The sequence below is a fragment of the Lepisosteus platostomus genome, chromosome 11, assembly GCF_059453375.1.
Source record: "Lepisosteus platostomus isolate fLepPlt1 chromosome 11, fLepPlt1.hap1, whole genome shotgun sequence".
NCBI classification, from domain to species: domain Eukaryota; kingdom Metazoa; phylum Chordata; class Actinopteri; order Semionotiformes; family Lepisosteidae; genus Lepisosteus; species Lepisosteus platostomus.
The window spans coordinates 34,198,705-34,223,544 of record NC_142621.1 but is presented as its reverse complement, the minus strand read 5'-3'; the positions used below and the strand labels follow the sequence as shown (position 1 = coordinate 34,223,544).

The 24,840-nt window shown below is 40.5% G+C and overlaps 2 protein-coding genes across 3 annotated transcripts in view; one reads left to right on the top strand and one right to left on the bottom strand.

Annotated features, from left to right (window-relative positions):
* Positions 1-12,199, bottom strand: part of LOC148652521 (splicing factor U2AF 65 kDa subunit-like) — a 16,673-nt gene extending 4,474 nt beyond the window's left edge. The window contains exons 1-10 of one of the 2 annotated variants that reach the window (XM_088599356.1): positions 12,061-12,199; positions 11,343-11,592; positions 9,725-9,899; positions 8,988-9,091; positions 8,353-8,504; positions 7,410-7,526; positions 6,485-6,623; positions 5,595-5,674; positions 958-1,092; positions 5-91 (exon numbers count right to left, since the gene is read on the bottom strand). In XM_088599356.1, coding sequence (XP_088455482.1) covers positions 5-91; positions 958-1,092; positions 5,595-5,674; positions 6,485-6,623; positions 7,410-7,526; positions 8,353-8,504; positions 8,988-9,091; positions 9,725-9,899; positions 11,343-11,391 — 1,038 coding nt within the window. In that variant the 5' untranslated portion in view covers positions 11,392-11,592; positions 12,061-12,199. The remainder of the gene's footprint in view (positions 1-4; positions 92-957; positions 1,093-5,594; positions 5,675-6,484; positions 6,624-7,409; positions 7,527-8,352; positions 8,505-8,987; positions 9,092-9,724; positions 9,900-11,342; positions 11,593-12,060) is intronic. The other variant, XM_088599357.1, reaches the window with a different exon arrangement.
* dhrs7cb (dehydrogenase/reductase (SDR family) member 7Cb) lies at positions 12,061-24,840 on the top strand. Its single transcript, XM_088599358.1, has 7 exons — positions 12,061-12,191; positions 17,096-17,252; positions 18,361-18,473; positions 19,937-20,147; positions 20,684-20,776; positions 21,628-21,783; positions 22,911-24,840. Exons 2-7 carry the CDS (start codon positions 17,099-17,101, stop codon positions 23,120-23,122), a joined length of 939 nt encoding a protein of 312 aa, XP_088455484.1. The 5' UTR covers positions 12,061-12,191; positions 17,096-17,098; the 3' UTR covers positions 23,123-24,840.

Below are 24,840 nucleotides of genomic sequence, written 5' to 3'. Positions count from 1 at the left end.
TTACTGGATTCGCATTTTTCGCCCCTACGCTGGCCCTCTGAACGATGAGTTTTTTGTCTCCCAGCTGCATGCCATTCAGTCCTGCCACAGCCTGGGAACACAAGGCAGTGCGGAAGAAATCGGGCTGGTGCTCAGTGATGCTTTTGTAAAATGAGTTGGTCACAGGTGAAGGTGTTGAAGGTGCAAATGTGAAGGTGTTCGTGCCTTACAGGAGAAAATATCACAACAAAAACTTAGTATATTTTGAATCTAGTCTGCTCCGTCGTTTCAAAACCAAACACCTACCTGTCTTTCAGAAAACTTTCCTGTCTTAAGAGGCTATAAAGAACTCTTTTAAGCCCTTAATGTTCATGTTCTGGCTTTAGAACAAAAATCTTTTTTTACTTTATCTGTGAGAAGCCAGTATCACAGCCTACAAAGTCTTAGATAGGATTGAGATTTCAGTTTTTTAAGTCTACAGCTAGAAACCACCCTGTGTTTTAACTCAGGTGGGACAGCAGCACACAAGACAAAACCCCACCCATCTGCGACTGTAAAAATGAATGACACTTTGGTATAACACCCTACACATGAACAAAACAATAGTCATTGCTACAGTAGATTTCTGATATTCTTTTCAGATATGAAGAACAGGTTCGCAGTATCAGGATAATCAATGGACAGGCATCCCCGCTTTTACGCCATTGACTTGTTCTGACCTCGGACATATACATACATTCTCCAACTTTACATTTATCATATGCTCACTATTTAATGTAACTTTATGAATTATTATAATATTTAATTATAATTATTATTACCAGAACAATACTAAAATAATAGAATAACTTATACGGTACATCAAAGGTGGATTTGAAAGTATTATTCTGTGTTGCTTTCATCTTCATGTGTACTGAACATACACAATGCACTATTCAAAGGGACCCCCTGTATAACGAATGAAATGCAATTCAATACCTCCAGTCCTACCTGGTCAGTAACACTGACATCGACATATTCACAAAAGGCATAACCTTTAGACAGTGAGGTGGCGCTGTCCTTCACTAGGTTGAAAGCCTTTAGAGGGCCAAATGATGTCAGGAGCTCCTTTACCTGTACAACAAACAGCAAAACAAAGCAATGACATTCCCAATGGAGAACTGCAACAGATTCCTCAGATTCTAGCTGTGACCAGTATTTTATAAGGCTTTTTTCCACATACTGATGAAAGTCATGTTAAAATACTTTGATACAACACAATGGCATTGACGAGATTAGGTGAAATACCTTTAAGTGTTAAAAAAAACAAAAAATACATTAATTGTTCTCCTTAAAGCAATGCTACAATTATATCCAATGTCTACTCATACTCTGGTGAATTTCAAAAGGGTAATGTTTAACCAGATCAATGAAGCCAGAAACATTCAGGGCCCATTATGGTCAGATTTACTTTTCAATAAGTAAACTGCTTGTTCCTTCCTAGACACAATGAGACTTGCTTCTACAGACCATCTCCCCTTCCTGTACCACAGATTGCATTTTTATCAGAGAACAAAAAAAATTGTTTGGGGATTTGTTACCAAAATTCTGACGGTACAGTTACCTCAGTATCCTGATTTTCTAAACCCCCTATTAGAAAGGAAACATGAGGAAGTCTCCCTGACATAGATGCCCAGCTCAATCTGACAATTACGATACAATCTCTCTCTCAAAGGTCAAGAAGTAGGAGTCTTGCACCTGCTGTGTGACAGAATCAAGGCTGTGTCTAGCACGACCTTAGCAACACCACAGTACAGACAAACAGCTGCGCAGGTTTGTCATTCTGGAAACTAGAAACTAGCTCTAGTGAAAAAACGTGTAAAAAGTTGAAACATTTTTGTATTTATCTGTAACTCTTCAATCCTTATTCGCACAAAAAGCAGGATTATTCTGCTAATAAATGTGCTTGCTGTCTAACCCCCAGTAGCACAAGAAATTCACTCAAATCATAACTCAGAATTCAATAAATAATATACCTTACATCAGATAAACATGATTCCAGTTCTATTCAACAAAAATCTACACAGTACAGTCCAAAGAAATACACAATGTGCTAAATACCAATTGCACCAGACAATTCAACTACAACAAATTACAAAATTACAACACAATTTATACAAATATATAAAATTATAAATTACAAAATTATAAAACTACAACAAAAAGGCTACTTTATCAGCACATTTTGACCAATGTGATGTTCAACCCAGGACCTTATTTTTGTTTCCCAAAACTATTTCTTAAAAACAGATATGAAAACTAAACTGAACAAATATCCCCCCAAAATAAAACAAGACAACCCATTCTTGCTACATTTCAGGGAATCAAGCAAGTGAAGGAGAGTACAGAGTATGAGGAAGGTATTCAGCCTGGCCTGTTTTGTGTGATAGGTGTGTACATAACAATTGTCATGAAAGTATATGTAGTAGTTAAATAAAACAACAGCCAATAAATAAATTCAGTGTACTGTATATTAATTCAATATTCAGTTTCTAAAACTGGGAGCAAAGACAAAATACTCTGAACATACTGTTTCTACTCCTTGTAGAAAAATGCAATGCTGCAGTAGCAGGTAACTAGAAAAGACTTCATCTGACAGGATGACAGTAATTCATCATGACAGTAATGACAATCATGTGCCTTTTTGCATGTTTTCTCTGCAACTCGCTTCTATATTCTGAATGACTTGAAAAAAAAACACTCCTTAAGAGCACAACTCATTGGTTGCAAAAATTTTTTTTTCCTTTTTTTAAAATAATGTTTGCACTAAAATAGATGGAATTTCCTATTACAACAAAGGACTGGCATTGAAGATGCAGTGAAGCAGGAAAAGAAAAGCTTTCACCCCAGAATTTCACAAAAATGATCCTGACCAGAACCAGTGAATGCTCATTTCCCGTACCTTTATAAACAGGCAATACCAGATGGACATTCATATCTTACCTTTAGAACATTTTCTGTAAATATCTTTGCCAGAGCTAAACCCCAATACCAGAAAAAAAATTGCAGGAGTTTTTCTCCCTATTTTTAAACTCTTTTTTTTCAAATGAGAATTCAGTCCCTTCCGGGCTAATCTCAGAGCCAGGCAAAGCTCCAGAGAAGAGGTTGGAGAGACAGAACCTGTGAGGGAGAACAGCTGACCAAGAGAGGGGTATCCATGTGAGGGTCAGGGTCTCTTACTTGCCTTGTGTTACATGTTGGCATGGCAGCAGTAGATCAGTACTACTGAACAAATTATGAGCGAAGACTTAACGATCTTACAGGCCCCTAGCTGGGGACAAAGTGGGGGAACAAAAAATGAAAGAGCTGTGAGTATCAGGCAGTAACAAGGACTGCAAAAAAAACAAAAAAACACCAGGGTACAATCATACGGTTTCCATTTCATCTCACTGTAGATTTAACATTGACTTGGATCAGAACCCAGGTTTATCACACACCACAAACACAGTCGCACCCTTTTCCCCTTTGAACAGAAATGCCTTCTCTTTAGGGATGGAGCCATGCTTGGGTTCTGCTGTACCTAAGTGCTTTTCTTTTGTTTATTTCTCAACCTTGCAATATACAGTACAATTTAAACATATTGGTATTGCCCAAAGAATCAGACATTTCCAGCACATTCCGTTAATAAAAATGAAAAACATTATTCTCTTACCTCATAGAGTCAGTGCCTGTTTTGGATACAAGTTTTAAACTGTTTTTTTGGTTCACCTTTGCTCACCTTTTAAAATTTACAGTTTTGCTTAAAACTAACTTTGATGCCTGTCTGTTAATGGTAACTCTTATCTTGGTCCAGCCAAATACTTAACCTACAAATAATTAAGAAACAATCCTCTGTTTCTAAACAGAATTGCTTTGATCCTCACTGCCACAGCCATGAATCACTTTGCCTTGTCAAACTGGGACAACAGCCAAATTATTTAAGTTTTGTGATGAGCTACTTAGTTCCAAGGATAGGGAGATGCTTACCAACTGAACACTCACATGGACTTTACAGGTTTCTTAATGCTTGGCTGCTATGTTGGTTTGGTTATAAAAGGTGAAAAACTAATTGTAATTTGTTCAGTAACGTCAGATGTGTTAGACAGCTAATTTTAAATAAGAAATATAATAAACAGTTCAAATTAAAAGGCTAGAGTTTTGTGGTGATATAATATATACATAAAAAGGATCAAGCCTAGTTATAAGGCAGGAAATAACATAACAAAAACTATCTGTATTTTTATATTGGACGCCCAGTTCTCATGGAATTAAATTATTGTATGATAACACAGCCAACAGTGAATACGGTTTTATTACTTTAGTCATATAAGTGCTCTTAAGTGTCTCTTTAAATAGGTCCTGAATGTTCAGTGCACAACACAGAAGTGTGCTAGAACCTCAAGATTCTTGTCTTTGAAGGCTTTTAACTTCAAAAACTGCTGAAGTTATCTATGCTTTTTCTGACTCTAGTGTACAGAATATGTTTGCTATCACTTGGAACTTGTGACACTTTAAAACAATGGACAATTAATTTAAAACCCCACCAACTAGATTGTTTGGGAGCTAAAATGCATTTTTTCTCACAAAAGCATTTGAAAAAGTATCACTTAAATGAATTCAAACCTACAGCTACTGTACATTTGAGCAGGTCGTTTTTAGTAATACGCTAATGGAATGTTACAAAAATAAGGTCTGTCAATTAATTTCTTTTCACCCAGTTCCTCTTGGAAACATTTCTGAAACTGGTTCATTTCTAAATGTACACTGGGGATCCGTGAGATGATTAGTTCATCGTTCGGCTCTGTATTTGAATTCAGGGCTCCGGAGTTTACAGGCTAATGGATTAACCTGTCACACATCCTCACACCCACTCGGTGGGATTGTGCTACAGATGTCAGGAACCAGCTGGATCAGTAGGCACCCCTGCTTACATGTTACAGATCAACAGTTTTCTTTTCACATAACTGGACCAGGGCAACAACAAACAATAGTTCAAGCACCTGTTATGGGACTATATGATGTTCTTCAAGCAGTCAAACTGTATTCTGAAATGTATTTGGAACTGTCATGTCTACTTCTCCAAGCTGAGCATGATGTACATAATGAATGGTCATGCAAAACACACAAGAAGACATAAAAAAATCATAAAAGCACAAGCACATACACTGTACTTTTTAGACATATTCTGGACTTTAGAATACAGCAGCCTCACAGTCCAGCTCCTCGCTACGCCTGTATTTACCATTTTCTGTTCCAGCTGAGCTCATTTATTGACCTGAACTCCTCATTTACTTAAACATGTACTTATTGTTTCCAGGCTCTCAAATGTTAAAGAGATTTTAAATTTAGATATTATTATTTGTGAGTAACTTGAAAACTGCAACTTTTTTGAGAACAAAACAATTCAAAAGATCTCTTAATCTCACAGTTTCTTCAGCAAAGGGCTGAACTACGCACATTCAGTAAGAAATCCAGCAGCTGCTTGGGTCACGAAGACCCGGACTGGGACGCCCTGCTGTATACTTGAGTGGTCTCAGGTGAGAAAGTGAGTGAAGATACACATAATCATGTCAACTTTTCACAACACTAATAAGTACCTGATCGTCATTGAGATAGTTGGGTAACCCTCCAATAAACAGCTTGTGTGGGGAATCTGGCACAACTGTGGAAACTACACCTGAAAGAGAAGGAGTGGGCATTAGGGGTTTCTACTGTCTGGGTGTGTCATGAGCATCTAACTTATTAAAAACATTCCTAATGAAAAATCACAGTTTTTTTAGCAAGATAATTGGTCAGGCTTTTCTGGCTCTCTACACTCTACTGTATATCCCAGACACTGCTGGTTCGCTCTCCAGTCAGACCAGTAGTGGATTGCAACTAGGGTTCCTCAAGCAGCACTAGCCAGCTGGCTGAGCACCACTGGGTTCGAGCGACTGTTGCTCAGCCAGGACCTGTGTGGCTTTCCTGCAACTTGTCAGGCAGCTGCAGGCTTCCTGCAGTAATGTCAGTGAGAGACTGACACTCCTGCAGGGCTCTGTGGAACGGGCACCACGTCTAAAAATGAGCTGAGCATGTCAGAGAGGCATGTCTCCAATTCACTGGCAGCCACGTGCAGTACAGGTATTGCATATATAAGAACAAAAATTCTTATAAAATATCTTAAAAATATCCTGTCCAGATTTGGTTGGTATACAAAATAAATGGCAATTCCAAGTTGAATTTAAGTAAAAAAATACATTAGATTTTTGCATCAGGCCCGAAATTGCAGGTTTGCAACCTGCTTCCAAGTAATGTGGTTGAAGCTGATTCAATTTCAAGGTTGAAATTATCCTATTGATTCATATGGACAAAATTCTTAGAGCATTCAGCTACATGCAATACAAAGAGCATGATGGACTGAAGGGCACCTTCTTGGGGCTGACAGATGGTCTTTGTTGTAGCCCAGGTCGACACATACACAATCATTAGATTGATGCACCTCACATACCTGGGACATGAAAAGATGGCTGCTCTGAAATGCCAGGAAGAGGTCTGTAATCGTGAGGTCTCCTTATTTTTAAGGACTGACCCTGGAATATTATCCCATCGAAAGCCATGGCCTGTGTGGTTTCATCAACTGAGCGAAACTGGGAAACAGAATTCGAAAGTCGACAAATGAATGGCAAGTACTAGAACTGCACCGACAAAATGAAAGCACCACTCGATATGACACTTATTCTGAAGGATGCCACAAACTGACAGCGGTTGCAATGTGCACCAATAAGTTAGTGGTTCAAGTCTGGGACACTGTGAAATTCTGTTGTGCATAATGTTTCCAAAAAATCAATGATCTCTACAATGTGACTGGAGTGTGTATAAATCAAATAAAAACATTAAAATAATAATACAATAACTGGGCATACATAATACAGGGTATAGACACGGCAATACAGAGACAAATCACAAGCTTTAAAGATAAAATCCGAAATAAACTAACAAAGTTATAAAAGACCATGGTAATCCCTGAATTTGAAGGTACAGCAGGGGCAGGCAGGTCTGAAGGCGCTAACAGGTGATCAGGAAAGGTGCAGTCCTGGAGTGTCTAGATATCTGGTTCCTCCACAGGAGTGCAGGAGTGCAGGAGAGGAGACTGAGAGTGAGAAGTAGGAGCGAAGAGTCGGAACAAATAAACTGCCAGTGGAAGATGAGGGGAACAGAAGGGAAAGAAGTGGAGAAAAGAGAATGGGAGACACTGACAGATGCAGCAGTTGCTAAGGAATCTGCAACTCCAATTCACAGTAGTTTCAAAGTTAGAATAAGAACAAAGTACACATCCCTCCCCCACCCCACCTTTCTAAAAAAGAATCTGAGGATTTGGTCTTTGGCAGCTGCTGACCCCCAGCGGATCACGAGAGCGATAGAAGTTGGTTTACCTCGAGGAAAGCAAAATTTTTATCCTGGTTTATCTGGACGGCGAGCACTGGGTTGCTTGGAGCCTGTGACAGCCCTGCGAGACGCATCTGAGCATTGAAGAAATCCGCCATGGCTTCCTACACAGAATCAAATGTTCTTCAGACATTTGTTTAACTGAGGCAGAAAAACTCAGCACTCCATTCCAGGCCCAGCATCGATTTCTATCTAAGCACAAAAAAGCTTTGATACAACAGGTCACACTTTGAATAATGTAGTCGAGGAACAGCTTTCTCAATCTTAACTCCTAAGGATCATTTTTGCATATCTGTATCTCTCCCTTGTAAATCAGACTTAACACTGGATTTCCCAGGAAATCAATGCCATGTAAAAAAATGTTAATAATTAAGGATGATAATTCCTTGGATTAACATAACGCTTTCCATCGCAAAGTATTCCAAAGCACACATAGGAAAAGACCCACTTAATCCACCACCAATGGGCACCACCTGTCTGAGTGACGCCAGCAGCCTCATTATAGAAGATCAGGTGGAAATGTCAGACACTGATGCACCAGTTAGATTAAGGGGGAACTTTAGGGAGGCTAGAATATGCAGGCCCAGAACGGATTTCATGCTTGACACCAGGGTTAACACCCTTATTTTACACACTGTGAAATGGGACTCTTACTAGTATTCCAGACCTCAGTTTAACATCTTATTCAAATGCTGTCAGATACAGCAAAATACAGCAAAAGTGGTCATCATGCTGTGGCATGGATGTGGAAAATCTGGTGCAGAGCAAAGAGCGCCACCTACTAGTCCACCAACAGCACGTACATTAGCAATCTGGTTTTCCTTTGAGGCTTCCCATCCCAGTATCAACGAGGCCCACTGACTAAAAATGTTGTCAACTGATTCACTGTGAACCTTGATCACAACAGTTTAGACTTCCTGTGGCACGCACCTCAGTCACACCAAAGGGAATATTGCCGACGTAGAGCCGTCTGGCCTGTCTGGTCATCTGGCTGCCAACTATGGGCACCTGGGTAGGCGTTATGGCCACTCCACTGGTTGTTGAAGTTGCCAGCAGGGCTATGGTGGGGATCTGCCCCGCGGCTGCAAGAAAAGATTTAGGTCTTCCGAGAAACTTCAGAAGATAACATGTAGCACAAAAGACCAACAACCCCACTAGCAAAACACGGCTAGCCTTCCGAACAGCTTGAGCTTCTGGCCAGCCAAACATTTTTGAGGTTATACGTCTTACTGGATCCAACAGGTAGAATAAACCAATTTAAGATCAGAGAGAGTTATTACAAATTACAAAATTGCCTTACTTTAGAAGTCACAGCCTTCATATCTGTTAAAACAATGAATTGGAATGAAAGGGCAAACCTTTCAGATCTGGTTCTAATTATGCTCCTTCAGCTAAGAACCAGAACATGCAGGCTTGATCATGATCCACAGACCTGCAAAGATTTCAGTATCGTAAACTAGTGCTGCAGAACAAAAATAGACATTGCTGAATCACCCCTTTCCTGTACATCAAATTCATTTTCCTTCTCTTCTGTCTCCACACCTGCAGTGGAACTCAGACAGTACCTTGCATGGCTTTGTACTGCAATGGGGTGATGTGCTCGAAGCCTGGAGGAGGCACATCCCAGTACCTGCAGGTCCTTTTCTTGCGCGTCCTCCGGGGAGAGTAACTGCAGTGAGTTCAAATATCACAAGTCACTCAACAGTTCAGAGCAAGCAGAGATGTAGTCATGTGTGCCTCTGGGTGACCAGGCAGTGTCTTTCTAGATTTCTACAAGACTCCTACAAGATTATGGGAAATAAAGAATTCTCATATCAAGCTAACTAACTCAGATGTTATCTGTTCACTATCACCACAAGAATTTGTCCAAATGGGCACTTGACTGTGGTTTTGAAGGATTCCCCTATAGTAGAAATACTCTGAGTTGCTACACTACAGAATCAGGCAAAAGAGATGAAGGGGACAGGGGGTACTAGTTTGAATACATGTGGGCTCTAGACATTTTGAGGTTGACCTCAAATGGATGGGTGTGGTGTTTAACAGGAATAAGGAACCAAATGCCAACTTACAGCTACAAACAATCGTGGCGGACGTTCTTTTCAATGATAACCTTTGGTCTTTTGTCACTACTGATATACGGACACCAAATCCTTGCACTAAACACCTTTCCTCCTGCCTGTGGGTTTACTGCATCAAAAGCACCTCAGTGGAGGACTGCTGACATTCTGCAGTCTCGGAAATGGTCAAATCTGCTCCAGAAAGGAACCCTTCGCTGGCTGCAGACAGCTGCACCCCGGGGTACCTGTGCTTCTTGTGCTCGTGAGACCCGCTCCTCCGGTCCCGGCTCTTGCTCTGGCGATCGCGGCTCCGGCTCCTCTTGTCTCGGCTGCCTCTGTCTTTGCTCCAGCTCCGGTGCTTCTCGCTCCGGCTGCGCGACCTGCTCCGGCTCCGCTTTTTGTGCCTCTCTTTTTCCCTTTCTAAAGAAGCCGGGCAGAGAGAAAACAGGGGGGAAAGAAAAAGAAATACAGCAGGAGGCAGTCCGCACTTTCCCTCAAATGCTCCCAGGCCGGCGCTGAGGCTGCCTGAGCTGAACACTCATCAGGCAGCATGGGAAAGAGGCCACATGGCCCTCTTGTCTTGGGGTTGCTAGCAAACAAAGCCAGACAGTCGTATTCTTATTCTGCACTAAACACAGAACTGCAAACTGCACTGCAGGTCTGGCCCAGTGGCCGAGATGAAATTTGGAATATCCTTAACAGAGCTTTAGGATGGCACAGTGGTTAGCATTGCTGTCTCACAGCACTTGGGCTCTGAGTTCAATTCCTGGGGTGCTATCTCTGTGGAGTTTGCATGTTCTTCCCATGTTCATGAAGGTTCCCTCCCGCATTTCAAAGACGTTCAGGTAGGTTAACTGGTTTCTGTAAATCTGGCCCTGGTGTGAGTGTGTTTGTGTCTGTGTGTGCCCTGTGATGGCCTGGCATCCTGTCCAGGGAGTATCTCAACTTGTGCCCATTGCTTGCCAGGATAGGCTCTGAGTCACTGTGAATTGGATAAGTGGTTATCCAAAGGTATTGTGAAGATGATGTAACCGAGAACTTTAAAGTTACAACTAATGAATGATGTGTGCATAAATTGATCATTTCAATGCCCTCAGAGTTGCACACAATAAAAGCTTTCAGTTTTCTGATCTGTGCTTTGCAATGCAACACATAATAGTTTGCAGGATTACCTCACAATGAAGTGAACTGGATATGGTATTAGAATCCGAAACAGGTCAAAAAAATTGGACGTACTCAAGCGATGACAAACGATGGGAGGAATAGGAACAGTACTGAATACACTCCTGTTTGAAAAACATTGTGACACCTATCAAAACCAGAGCCTTCACTCTGCAGAAGAGAAATTAGCTTGAACTCCTCTTGGCAGACAAGAATAATCTATATTTTATTCTACATCTACCTTCCAACGTAATTTAAATACATTTTGATAAACAAAAGGATAAAATATAATGTTAAAATCAATTATTTTCATATATTACCACAGTCTACTATAAAACCATAATATATATATAAATAATATGATACACCAATAATTCATAATGCATGGTTTACCTACAAAAGGCACTTTACCGTGGAATCGAAATTATTTCAGATCCAGCGTCAATCCAAAAAGGCATTCAGCACATCTGGACAGCCAGTCTAAATAAACATCATACTCCCTAAAGCATGGAAATGGTGCAGTAACGAAAGCACATTGTTTGGGGGGGGCATTGCTAACATTTAACAGATTCGAAGCAATATTAAATCTGAACTAGTGTATGTCTTGAAACCTGGGTATACATGGGTCTAATAGAAAGCAAATTATTTTTGCTTGCGATCAAAACCAGGCTCTAGCCATTAAACCTATCCTTTCAAACTCACCCTGCCGGTTTTCGCTCAGCTGTTTCTCGAACTCCTCGAAATCAGACATTTTTTCCACGATTCTCTCAATGCTACATGGGGAGATAGTTGGCTTAGATTTTGGGGTCACCCCACTATCTCCGATTTCTTCCGAGTCTGGCGCTCCGAGTCAGGTTTCAGTGTGAAGAGCGACGATTACCCGAGGCCAATCACAAGCGTGGATACCGCAGCTCTTAAACGTCACTTCCCTTGATGGGTGTCCTGTAAACCCCTGGAATAATACCGTATAATTATCGCCCAGGTACGGCGGATGATATGTGCCTTCTGTTTTAGCTCACAGTCACGGAAAAAAAGGCATTATTTATAAAAGAGTGTCTTCATCCCTGAAATTTCAAAATGTCATTTTTTACGAATGTAAATAGATATTCGCTTAATCATTCATTGTTCATATACAGTATTCCTAATGTATCCCCAAAATATGCAGTATTTGCATGGGTTAGGTCAATCGTTGATTTACTTGCAGAAAAGCTGCCTTTCCTCCTGTGCATTTACAAGTATGCCAGCTTGTTAGTGCAGTGGTCCATTGTAAAACTTGTATCTGTACGTAACTTGTACAATGTCTAATCGTATACTGTACTGCTGTAACAAACGTAGCCCTATTATTAGTAATGATCCATGGAACACGACACCCAAGTGCTTGGAAAAGGACTGACTCAGCTCCAAGTTAAAAAAAGCTTACCAATCCTCTGTGAGCCGGTCAAGCTACCGTTCGGGTCTGCTAATGGGCAGAGAGAAAAGCTTCTGATTAACAAGTTATCCCTGGAAAACAACGGCCTTTATCGGCACCAGCTTTAGTTCCTTACGCACACTGTAAGTGATCCTAAAAAACAAAACTTCATTGCAGGTGTACACAGATGTTAATCCGAAATGTATCTAAACGGATTTGGGCGTGTCACGACGTCAAGCCTTATAATAGCGCTATGACAGGGTTACAATTTACCCTTGAAAAAAAACCGCCCATTGTAACAATGCATGCTCATTTTCAAGTGTACACCGCTTTGTTATTCTGTTGCGGCATGATGATTATTCTGTTAACAGCATGAACCTAGAAGGCAATTTAATTTTCGTCTCTTTTTTAAGAGCAACAAGGGGTTGAAAACTTTGAATCCCAAATACTAGACTGTCTGTAACAAACACACTGGTGCTTGTGTATATTTAGAAATTGTTCTCAGACAGACCACACGGACAGCCATAATACTTTTCCTCGGAGAAATATACACTTTGTTTTGGCATTCTGAGGTTACATAATCTCCAAATAAGGAGTTCTCCGAAAAGAGCACTCACAAAAGAATGGAATACAGCCTGTCACCACGTATTATAATTTCCTTTGGATGTACGGATAAAAATGAATATGTCCAGGACGTCATAATTTAATGTTGGGGTTCATTGCAATGACTTAGTTTAGAGCTGAAAGCTAGTTCTTATTCACAAGATGGCAAAGCTTTTTAAAATGTTTTTGGGAATGTTTTTTAGATATTTTAAACTGAGTCGATTTACATTTGGAAGTGAATTTCAGTAAGAAATGCGTAATTTGAGACTTTTCTTCTTCTTCACACAGAAGAATCCACTAAACCAGCAAAATCTGAATAAACAAAAGCCCTAACAATAGAAATACAATTTATTTTAATCAAGTTAGGTATGGTGCCCTGATTTGAGCAAATACAGATTGGATACGATGTACAGTACGATTGTGTGTAATGTATTACATTAATTCTGAACTAGAAAACTATGAAATGGTTTATGAAATTGCTCTTCCAATATCACAAGTATATCTTACTCAGGCTGTCCAAAATAATTCACTACAAAACCATGTCTAGCAATATGGTAAAATAAACAACAAAAATATATCAGACTGTAAAAAAAACAGTTTTCAATTTTGTTTAAAAAGTGCAATCAGTGTTGCTGATTCATTTGGAATGTTGTTCCACTGTCAATTTACTAAGCAACAAACTGCACAGTAGCCAAAAAATTATTAATGATTGTTTATGTCACAGAACCAGCCAGAGGTCAAGAGACTGAGGATTGAACAGATGAGTATTTGATTAAAGGAAACCACAAATGTAATCTGGTGTAAAACCATTCAGCACCTAATTGTTAGAAGAAGAATTTTGAATTTGAATGCGACAGTAGGTTTTGATTCAATTTTAGGCATAGCATTGCAGTTAAATTTGTATTATAATGCGGTATAAATTGTATAAATAAGCATTTATAAGATATTCTGTTAATAGTCAATTTACTATTAACTGAGCCTGTTAAGAAAGCATGTACAGATGAACATACTTGACTCTAAAATCAAGCCTATCCTGAACCTTCATCACTTCTGAGTAGCTGCTGATGATATATTAACATGTTGTACAACCTCAGCTGTTAGAAAATTGATGATTAATAGACTGATAACAGCAGTTGTGCCTTCTTGAAGCCTGATCAAGGCTAGACCTGGGAAGTACTGGGATGGGTGACCTAGCAAAGCTTGGATGCAGCTCTACATGGTATTGGTAGACCAGTAGGTGGCGCTCCTCTCAATGGACCAATATTTACAAAATAAAGCCCCAGTATGTAGGCTTTCTTAGGCTTTCTTAGGTAACTGAGGACACTCAGCTATAGGATCTTCAGGTGAGGTCATTGGGATGACAATGCGATCATTAATGGAGTGTTTGGATAATCTGGCTTCCCTAAAGTTTCCCATTAATTCAATTAGAAGTGGGTTCTCACTTCTCCACCTGATCTGTCCCTGTAGTGGGGCTGCTGGTGTTGGAATGACTTCAGTGCCACCCACTGGGTGAAGACTACACTTCAGTTGGGGATGAAGTGGGTCCCTTCCTATATGTAAAGCAGTTTAGGATCCTTTGGGGTTTTAGTTTTAGTTAAAATTTGAGCTGCAGCACTTTGTACACATTTGCTGCATTTAGGCATCTTATTCAGGACATTTTTTAAAACACCAGTTTTCCAAACATTGCAGTATTCTATGTGAGAAAATACAAAAGAATGAAACTGCTTCATTGCATCCACCTAGGACAGACGAAAACAAAAGCAAGCAATGTTATGTAGGCTAAAAAATGTTAGTACTATCAGCATGTCAAATATTTGCTTCAAAAAACACTCAGATTCTTTATTTTACTTCTAGGCTGAATCTCATTTCCATTAACGTACATTTATGGAGCTGATATCAAGAAACACTCAGCAATACTGCATTCTAATCAGTTGTAAAAACATGTGCTGTGTCCAATTCTGATATAACCCAGACAGTGTGATAAGGCAGCAGAACTAATCCCTGAGGATCACCTGATAAAATCATTTTCTTAGAGATGAACAATTTCCAGTTTATGCAAACTCTTCCATCTCAATTAAACAGGATTTATACCAAAAAAGCTCATGTCTGGTAACACCTACAAGACCTTTCCAGTCCGCTTGGCTGGATAGCATGACCGACAGTTTCAAAGTCAGTGTAAACATCTGATTAGTATGAAGACAGAATCAGCATTCATGAGTAAATTATTGAGAACTCTGAAAAGACCAGCATCTGTACTGAAACTGCTGACCTGAAACCGCACTGCAAAGGAGATTGTTAGCGCATAGAGGATTTTGTAACTGAAGTGCAACAATATGTTCCAGGATCTTTGCCAAAAATAGTTAATTAAAAACAGGTCAAAAACTGCAGGGCAACATAGCATCCAAGTTATGCTTTCTTAACGAAATGACAGCACATTTAAACTCTATAGAAACAACACCATACATAAATGACACATTGACATTGTGTGTTGCAGCAGGGCCTAGATAAAGCATACTGTAGATGTAAAAATAGGTTTCACAGAACAAGAACTAGGTTTACTTTTTTCAATCAAGTTTGAAAATCCAGACTGGAGAAACTTCTGACATCTGAATGAAAAGTTTTAATAAACTTCAGAATTCAATAAAGGACCCACCAATCCTGCAACCAGACATAATTAACAAAAACTGATATTTTTAGTTTTCATGCAGAATAACACACTTCAATGCATCAACAAATGATTTTTTTTTAATTCAAGATTATTTGCTTATTTTTAATTTGGTCTTGAACTGTGAAAAAGAGCCAGAGAAGCATAAGCCTTAATCTACAAGTTTCCAAAACAATAACCCGGAAGGCAGATTTAAGTCTTCATCTATCCTCCATTTTATGCGCTGAAGCATTCACGAAGCACAGCGAGAAATGCAGGAGCTAGAAAGGTCAAGGTGTTCAAGATGACTTGAATTGCAAAAAACATCTAAATCCTAATGGCCTCAGCCTGCATAACTTGACGCTGCTCAAAACAAGCAATAAAACAGATTTTTGATGTGCTTCAACATTTATCTGTCTTGAGTTCACTTGCAGTCGAATGTGAATAGCTATTGGGAATGCCAAGTCAAAGCGCATAGCTTGGTGTTCTGAGATTTGAGCTCATTTGTGAACCTGCAGATGGTTAAATATGAAGCTATAAGATATACAGTAACTGCATGCAACTGATGGCCCCTACATGTGTGGGAGGGAACATGAACGTTTTGAATAAGACCAAAACACTTTAACAAGGGCATCTCTTCTGTGAAGAGATCCTAAACGATTCCAAGAATAACATCATACTAAAACCAGGAAACAATGAGGATAAATGAATACAGCAGTTGCCCATGTTGGAATTACTCTGCTTATGTGGGAGGTATGTGATCATTACAGCCCGAGTAGAGAATACCTTGAAAAACAAACTTTAAAATGACAAGAAATCAATAATAGCAGTTTCAGGGCAGCTTTTAACAGGATGTGCTGTATAACTGACAAGCCACCACCAAGGCTATAGGTGCATGATGTGTTCCATACCCAGAGAGTTCTACTTGAAATTTAAACAGGAAATTTACATTCTGTAATTATGCCACATGATGACTTCCTGTGAAAAATTACCCTTAACAAGAAATCCATAGCAACAGTTACTTGTTACTATGTTATTTACAGTAATTTGTTTAATTATTGCTTGCGATTGTATAACTCTTCCCACATGGTAGACCCACTTCATCCACTACTAAACTACAGTTCTCACCTGAGTTATGCAATATATACAAATAGCCATTCTGTGCCTGCAGCTCCACTCCACGTTAACATCTAATTTAGAACCTCCTACAGTACACTGTCCCTGGGCACCAAATTGGGGCATGGGATTAAAAAATCTAGTCTAATTCTAAAAAAGAGCCTCCTGCTGGAGCATCCTGCTTTTTCTTGAAGGCTTCCCATCTCCGTGCTGAGAAGCCCCGGCCTGTCTTAGCTTCTGAGATGTGATTAAATCATGCTATAAGGTGGTGATGCTGATGCCAGCAAGGTCTGTGTTCCATATAGACGTACAGAGCAGAAAGTAGTAAGTGTAAAGCTGACAGCCTGAGCCCTTATGCTGTGTTAGAAAAGGAAACCTTTGTTTTTTTTCTGCGAACTGGGGTGCAGTTTGTCTAAAAATACAGTTTACATTATTCCTGATAGCTGAGGAACCAGAATGATGTAACTTTTGTTTAAATTAAGGACAGAAATATTCAAATTATTACCCCATTTATTTTTAATGTAAACCACTTAAGGCCCAACGGAGAAAATTTCCCTCGAGAATGTTCCTTGGAGCTCTGCTACAAAATTCCTTCAGATGACTACATTCTTTCATGTTGAGCACAAGACAGTTTGATCAACAGCGTGTCCTGTCCTTTTTCGTTCCTCTGTTCTTTTCTTCCAGGACATGGGGTTCACATCTGTTTTCATTTTGCCGGTGTTGGTGGTGCTGGTGGCTGGGATGTATTACCTCTACAATGAAATAGTCAAGTTCATGTCCAAGTCAGTGGTGCGGAACAAAGTGGTGGTGATAACGGATGCAGTGTCTGGACTGGGGAAGGGTAATTCTCTTTTTAACATCCTGTTGACTGACGCAAGTTATTTCAGACATCAGCGTCAGATGTTATTCACGTTCACTTTTTGACTAATCCTAAATTGTGGGGCCATTACATTTTCATAGCTGTAATTGAAAGGGGTACCTTTGACCTTGATATAATTAAATGTTGCAACATGCCGCACCTGCATAAAAATAGAAAATAAATTGCTCTCCCACATAGACAAATACAGACGACTTGCCACTTATTCGGGATACACCTTGTGCACAAAATGAACAGAGCAGGAGGCTGAGTATGTCATGCTGACAGCCTGAGTAAGAAAATGAAAAGAACTGATTGCATGTACATCAGGCAGGCTGTGCAGCCTGTTTGTGCAGTAGAATTCCCCCTTCACTGAGCCTTGCAATTTATATTACAACAAAATCTAAAAATATCTAGCTCTGGTTTTGGAATATTAAAGCAGAGCAGCTCATTTTATACTTCTTATATTTGCTAAAACGTATTCATTTTTGCTGTGTTATCCCACAACAGACTTGCAGAGTTGGCTGTCTTGTTGTGACTCAGCACGAGATTTAAAATCCAAGGCAATGCGAGGTGGAGTAATTGGTCCAAAAAACGGGATCTGTAGTGGATTTGCTTCTGGTATTTATGTTTGGTTATACAGATTAAATAGGATGAGGCAGAACAGGCTGGCGGTGGGTGGGGAGGCAGTGGCATGCTGGCACATGGCTGGAGCCATTCTGTTAATTCCAGCCACGCCCCCCCAGGCACATTACAGCTGCAGGCACACAGGCAGAACGTTGGCAGTGCCCAGCCTGGCCTCCCCCTCTCATGGCGTGTTGCCAAGCAGTGTCTGAATCCAAGATCCTTATCAAGGGCCGTGACCTTGTCTTATCAGCAGTTGGTAAAATGACACTGTAATGGCCTCTTTGAACGCACAGTCTTTTAAAATGTAAGCACAATGGAAAGAGAGAGAGTGTTGGGGAGATGCAGCAGACCGCAGCAGGTCATCTGTATGCAGCTGTCAACTGTGTGGAACAAGACTGCAGTTGATATTTTTTAAGCCAATTGCTTCATGTGACTCAATACAGTAAATAGCTCTCTGTCTACACAGAGTGTTCCAGGGTGTTTCATATGGGAGGAGCCAGGCTGATCCTGTGTGGGAAAAGCTGGGAGAAGTTAGAAGCCCTCTATGATGCCCTGAACAGTGTAGCAGACCCGAGTGTGGTGAGTTCACTGGGGGACAGGCAACACGATGAATGACTTCATGTCCAAAACTCAAGACCTGTCCAAGAACCACCCTGTTCTGGAAGTTGAGGCAGTGACAGTAATATACTATTTTATGGCCCTGTTTCATGAAGTTGACTGCTAGTCTATAAGAACATTAAGAAACCTTAATTTTGCCTCCACCTCCTAATCTGCCACTATCACATCTTCCATTTCTTGTGTGAAATTAGTTATACTAATGAAAAGCATTCAGTCACTCTGTACATGATCATCAAGGTTTATTTCAATTCAAATTTAAAAGCTTTAGCCTGTCCCAAGTTACCCTAAACGTTTCCTTTTCATCCAATAGACAAAGGCAGGATTTCCTGTTTGTTGATTGACTGTCGACTGTTACCTCTTTCTTAACTGATAAACACAGATAGACAGAGAGACAAACCCCTTGTGCAATAGATTCACTGCAGAGCAGGAAGAGCAGTTTCTTTTTTCACCATTAAGCTGTAATAGTACATTTCTTTAGTAAGGCAGAGTAAAGAGATCATTTGGGAAGTGGGTGAGAAATTTCAAAACATCCGTGGGGAAGGTTTTGTTTGGACGAAAGGTTAAATGACGCATCCCAGGCCTTCATTGTATATACAAGCCTTAAACGTCCACATATACTGTAAACTGTGAGTGCAGGAACACAGACAGTGATCTTTTAGCACATGTACCAGGCTCTGGGCCAGAAAATCCCTTGTCTTGAAAAATCTCCCACGAAAAAAAAAATTCCGACGTATTGCCAGCAGATTAAAAAAAAATAATTTATTGCTGGTATTTCTGTGGCAATCTCTGTCAAAGAAGGGCCAGAACAACACAAGCATGCTGTGTTTGGAAGCTGTGACAGTCTAGAATTAGGCATTTGTAATTGGGGGAAATTAACCCTTATTTACAGTGGTTGTACATGCTTCATGGTTACATGATAAAGATAAGTTGTTTCCCTTCCTGACCAGACTGCAGTTTAACGTTAACATATGGAGTTTACAAACATTACAAAGGAAAATGCAATGTGAAAAGAACTGTTGCAACACCTAAAACACATTGTAGCCAGTGTGTGTAGAGCTGGATGAAAGAGCAGACGTACTGCACATTAGAAATGGGAATAGGGAACAGTTATTTTCAGGAAGGATTGCACAAGCTACCCAGAAACCCTGTATTCTTAAAGAAGCGTCTCTGGGGTCCTCAGAGGATACTATGATTTCAGATGTGTTAGCAACTTGCAACCAAAAGTGCTTGCTTGGTAGAACAGCCTCATCTCTCTTATGTTCTTACCAAATCCTTTTTCAGTAAACACTTCAACATGGATTGTTAAAATTAGACTGGGTGGGTGCTTAAGATTATTGATCCCAACCAAACATGTGGCATTGAACAATGAAATACGTATCCACCAAGAACAAGAGTAACACGTTTCTCGTTGTTCATTGCTGGAGACTTTCACACCGAAGCTGGTACTCCTGGACCTCAGCGACATCAACGGTATTCCGGAGGTGACCAGAGAGATCCTGGAGTGCTATGGGTGTGTGGACGTGCTGATCAGCAATGCCAGTATGAAAGTCAAAGCACCAGTGCAAACATTGTCACTTGAAATGGATAAAAAGATCATGGACACAAATTACTTTGGACCGATTACCTTAACCAAAGGTACTGTGAAATACTGTATGTTGAATGTAGAAAGCATGTTTTTTTCAGAAAGATTATAATTAATTCTGTGAACATGGGTTTCAGCATGTCATTTTTTTCCATGTCAGGTCTTAAGTGGTTAATTGCATATGATATCCTCGTCGCTGTTGTTTCCAAACCCATAGATGTTTAGGACTTTCAGTCCTCAATCAAACTTGCAGGCCTGCAGAACTTGTTCCCTGAGACTATGTGGACATACTGTGTGTTGTACATTAGAGCATTACGGTCTCAAAAAGCCCCCATATGTATATTTACTGTAGTGCTGGAGGTCTGGTGACACCTAGGAGTCCTCAGATACTAACCAGGGTGTCAACAAGTTTGCAAAAGGAATCTGTTTTGACTGCTCTATAAATACCCTGATTTATTACAGAATTATTACAGAAGCCCTACTTGTTAGAATTCTAGACAGCAATTCAATTTGGGATCCACAGATTTCTTCAACAAGATCTTCCAGCTGTCTTGGACTCTCTCGAGCCCAGATATGTCCTTGTTTGCAGGTCTCCTTCCTTCGATGACCTCCAGGCGGACAGGACACTTGGTGTTGGTAAACAGCATTCAAGGAAAACTTGCCATGCCCTTTCGCACAGCCTGTAAGTACCTCTGGAGAGCTAGCTACTAACAGCAAAGCTGGATTTATTTGGCTAAAAAGCCTAAAATCTCAATGAAAGATAAACTGCTGGCATTCATGTGGGAAAGGTTCTATGTTGCCCGTTTGTCCTCCTGCCAAAGCTGCTCACTTCTATGACTGGTTTACTGCTCATTTCATCTTGATTAGTCTATATCTTTTCGAGATAATGTGAAAAAAATCTACCTTATTAGAAGGATCCCTTTTTTCAAAACAAATCATATATACATACTGTACCAGTTTCTTCCAAATGTCTGTATAAGGTACTACTGCAGCACAGTAGATGTTTATGTTTGTGAAATTTTCAGTGCTATTGCACTTCTTTTTAGAGAGTTTTTATTAAATAGACCATCTGTACACAGATTTCCATTTAACTTTGACACAAAGTATTTATCTTGGCTTTTCAGAAGGAATATGCCTTCTTTAAGAAGAAGTCTCTTCTTTTGCGAGAGACTGCAATCTCTCACACAGCACTGTACATGCTAGCTCTGTGTTAATACTATGCTAACACGGTGCATACTCACTCCATGCTAACGTTGCACATGATAATGCTGGTAGTGCATGCTAACTCTGTGCATGCTAGCTTCATATTAGTGCTGAAGTTTGCTACCTCTGTGCATGTCAGCTCTCTGCTAACATTGTACTAACCCTGTACATGCTAACTCTGTGTTAACAGTGTGCTAGCATTTTGCATGCTAGTGCTTTGCTACCATTGTAGTAATGCTTTGCATGTCCACTCTGTGCTGTGCTCATTAAAGGAGGATTCAGAAATGAACACTGCTACAGAGCCCCATGAGAAGCTGTGCTCTTTTTCAGACGCCGCCTCCAAACACGCTGCGCAGGCCTTCTTCGACTGCCTCCGAGCCGAGGTCGAGGAGTACGGGATCTCGGTGAGCACCATCAGTCCCACTTTCATCCGATCCTACCACCTGCAGCCCGAGCAAGCCAACTGGGAGAAGAACATCTGGAAATGTAAGCTGAACTTGGCAAGACTCACGTTGGGGACAGGCGTCACACTGTCTTTGCTGCCCCTATGTGCAGTTCCTTGATTAAATGACGGGTGCCTGGAGACAGCGCGTGATGCGGATGGCAGGTTAACTGTGTGTGGTGTGTGAAGGTCATCTGTATGGAACACGGTGACTTCACAGTGTCCACATAATAACTTCTTCATGCCTGGGGCTCCTTCGCACGGGAAACTGCAAACACAGATGCTGGTCAAAGGTTCTGGAACTGATCCTGACTTTATTTTAAAGTGTTTATACAAGATGAGAGCAAAACAAAAGATTTCAAAATAAACTCTTCTCTCAACTCAAGCCTAGTCAGGGAGCGGCTGCCAACACTACTTCATCTTAGAGAACTCTACGCATTCCAAGTGAACTAAGACCTTCATTTTCAAAGACACATTAGCAATATTAGAGTTTTAGTTCCGTTAACTAAACCAATAGGCAAAGTGAGGTGAACCATTCACAATATCCTTGGGTTTGGCACTGTAGTGACCTCTAGTGGCAGCCTGTTTCTACAGCTAGTAAATTTCATCCATCCATTTTCTAACTGCTTCTGCCAATTGAGAGTTGCGGGGGAAGCTGGAGCCTGTCCTTGCAAGCAATGGCTGAAAGGCAGGGTACGCCCTGGCCAGTCCATTGCAGGGCAGACAGGATCAAACACAGACACAGACACACACTCTCTCACAACACACCAGGGACACTTTTTCCAGAAGCCAGTTAACCTACCAACTTATCTTTGGACTGTGAGAAGAAACTCAGAGCACCCAGAGGAACCCCACATGAGAACAGGGAGAACATACAAACCCTAGAAAGCACCCCAGGTCCAGAACTGAACGACTGTGTCACTGTGTGCAAATTAAGTTTAAATGCCCTTTCAGAGATCACAACTACATTTTTACCAAGATCACATTACATTTTTAAACCACCATTTCAATTACAGTTACATGGAAAACCACATTTTCCAAGAAAAAAAAAGTCCATGCAATTGAAATTGTAAACGTGGAAACTGTAGTAAGTTGTTTTTAAATGAAAAAGTAACTTTACACCTGAACTATGCCAGGCATTCCATCTCACTAACACACACTTGGATCCTAGTCTTTTTCAGGAAGCTGTCCCATGGAGTTCACCCAGTGGAAGTTGCGGATGAGATACTAAGAACCGTGAGTCGGAAGAAGAAAGAGGTCCTCATGGCCAACCCTGTTCCAAGAGCCGCCCTGTACATCCGCTCTTTCTTCCCCGGGCTCTTCTTTGCTGTGGTGGCGGCCGGAGTGAAGGATGTCACCCTGGTAGAGGAGGAGAAGCAGTAGAGGAAGGAGCAGAAGGCTGGAAGGGGCTGTTTGTGCCGCTCTCCTGTGTCCTGTTGCTTTGTGTCTTCCCTGTCTGTGATATGATTAGATGTGAATCTCTTCTTTCATGGTCATTTGCGAATAACACTATTCAACCACAGATTACTTTGGAGAAGTCTTCTTAAGAATGAACAGAAGGAATGCAAGGAACCAAACTGAAGCAATTTTAGGCGTCTGTCTGGGGAGCAGGCTGCAAAAGGTCTGTAAAAGGCTAAAAATCTAGCTTTCCCCAGCACTCTCTATCTGGATTTAAGGAATTTTTATTAAAATCCAATGGATAAGTAAAGAAGGAACAATATCTAGGAACAATAGGAGAAAGCGCGCTTATAAAGAATGGTACAGAGCAAACATTCAGTACAGTTTTGGTCCTTTATTTGAACCTGTTATAAATGGATGAAGCTGTGAACTAGCTGAAGAAAAAAATAGGTTTATTTTTTACCACGCTGTATGTGCATTCCAGCCCCATCTACTGCACCTTCTATTTTAGGACACAAGGGACTACAAGCACAGAAATGTGATGCAGTGTGGAATAAAAACTTGTGAGTGGTCCCAAAACAGTGGCTTATTTTAACCTTATATAAACATCTTTCTTGACGTCATACACTGTACGAAAACATCTTCTGTAAAGAACCACATTTAAAAGCATGTGTTCCAGTGCAAAATGTGCCATGACTCAAACTCCAAATAAACTCCTTTAATTTTTAACCATATTCAGTAAAAAAAGAAGGTTTCCTGTTTCCATATAATTGTTTTCTCTTACCAGATCTGCATTGGTCTGCATATTAGGTGGGGTGTAAAATCCTGCCTAATATGCAAAAAGTTACTCAGAAACGTACAGTACCTTTTATTATTAAAGTGTAAAGCCTCAAGTTAACATTAAGATATACTGCTCAGTAAGGCAATGGAGATCCTCCTCCTTCAGGACCACCAGTGAGGTAGAGGCCAGTGTAGTAGTAACTGGGGTTCTGAAGGAACAGTTATTTTGGCAGTGAGGCTTGTTTGCTCCCAAAGCCTGTACCAAGCTGGTCTACCTCCACCAACAGGGCAAGGAAGCAAGCAAGCCCTTGTCTGGGTCATTAGGAGCAATCCTGTCAGTGGGTGCAGCAGACTTGCCCCTTATGTTTTTCTTCGCCTGAAAGCTGTACACCACAACAGCCCCTGTGTCCTTTGTGCACCTAACTCTTTAAGGGACCCCTGAATTTTGGGTCATGGGGAGAAGGGGATTGATCTTCTGCTCTAAGACATAGGTCCTGGTGTGTTAGGTGGTCTTTTTTATAAAAAAAGGCCAACTCAACTACTTTAAGGTTTACAGAACCATTTTAACACTTTTCTCCAAAGCATTTATTGAAAGTGTTTTAAAATATTGTCTCGCTTGTTGCTTTGAAAACATCAGTACTGTTACTTGAAATAGGATGGGAACATCTTTCTTAGTGGGTAATCTTAGTGAGGATAATCAGCAAAATAACTGGGACAAATTTAATAAACATAAAGGGGTTAAGAGCATTATGGAGTGTGTGTTTCACCCCCTCTATTGTGAATTCTCTAATTCTCTCTACTCTACCATCAAGGAGGTGCCTCTGTGTCCCCAGTTGTAAAGGTAACAGATCTGGGAAATCTTTCATACCCTCTTCAATCTTGCTCTCAAAAAATGCAAAATAAACGTATCTCCTGAAACACAA

What these genes read in the sequence shown, in the direction of transcription:
- dhrs7cb (XM_088599358.1), top strand. Translation starts at nt 17,099, where the DNA reads ATGGGGTTCACATCTGTTTTCATTTTGCCGGTGTTGGTGGTGCTGGTG. An exon ending in GTGTAGCAGACCCGAGTGTG is followed by an intron (nt 18,474 to 19,936) that starts GTGAGTTCACTG and finishes TCATTGCTGGAG; the next exon opens with ACTTTCACACCGAAGCTGGT. An exon ending in CATGCCCTTTCGCACAGCCT is followed by an intron (nt 20,777 to 21,627) that starts GTAAGTACCTCT and finishes GCTCTTTTTCAG; the next exon opens with ACGCCGCCTCCAAACACGCT.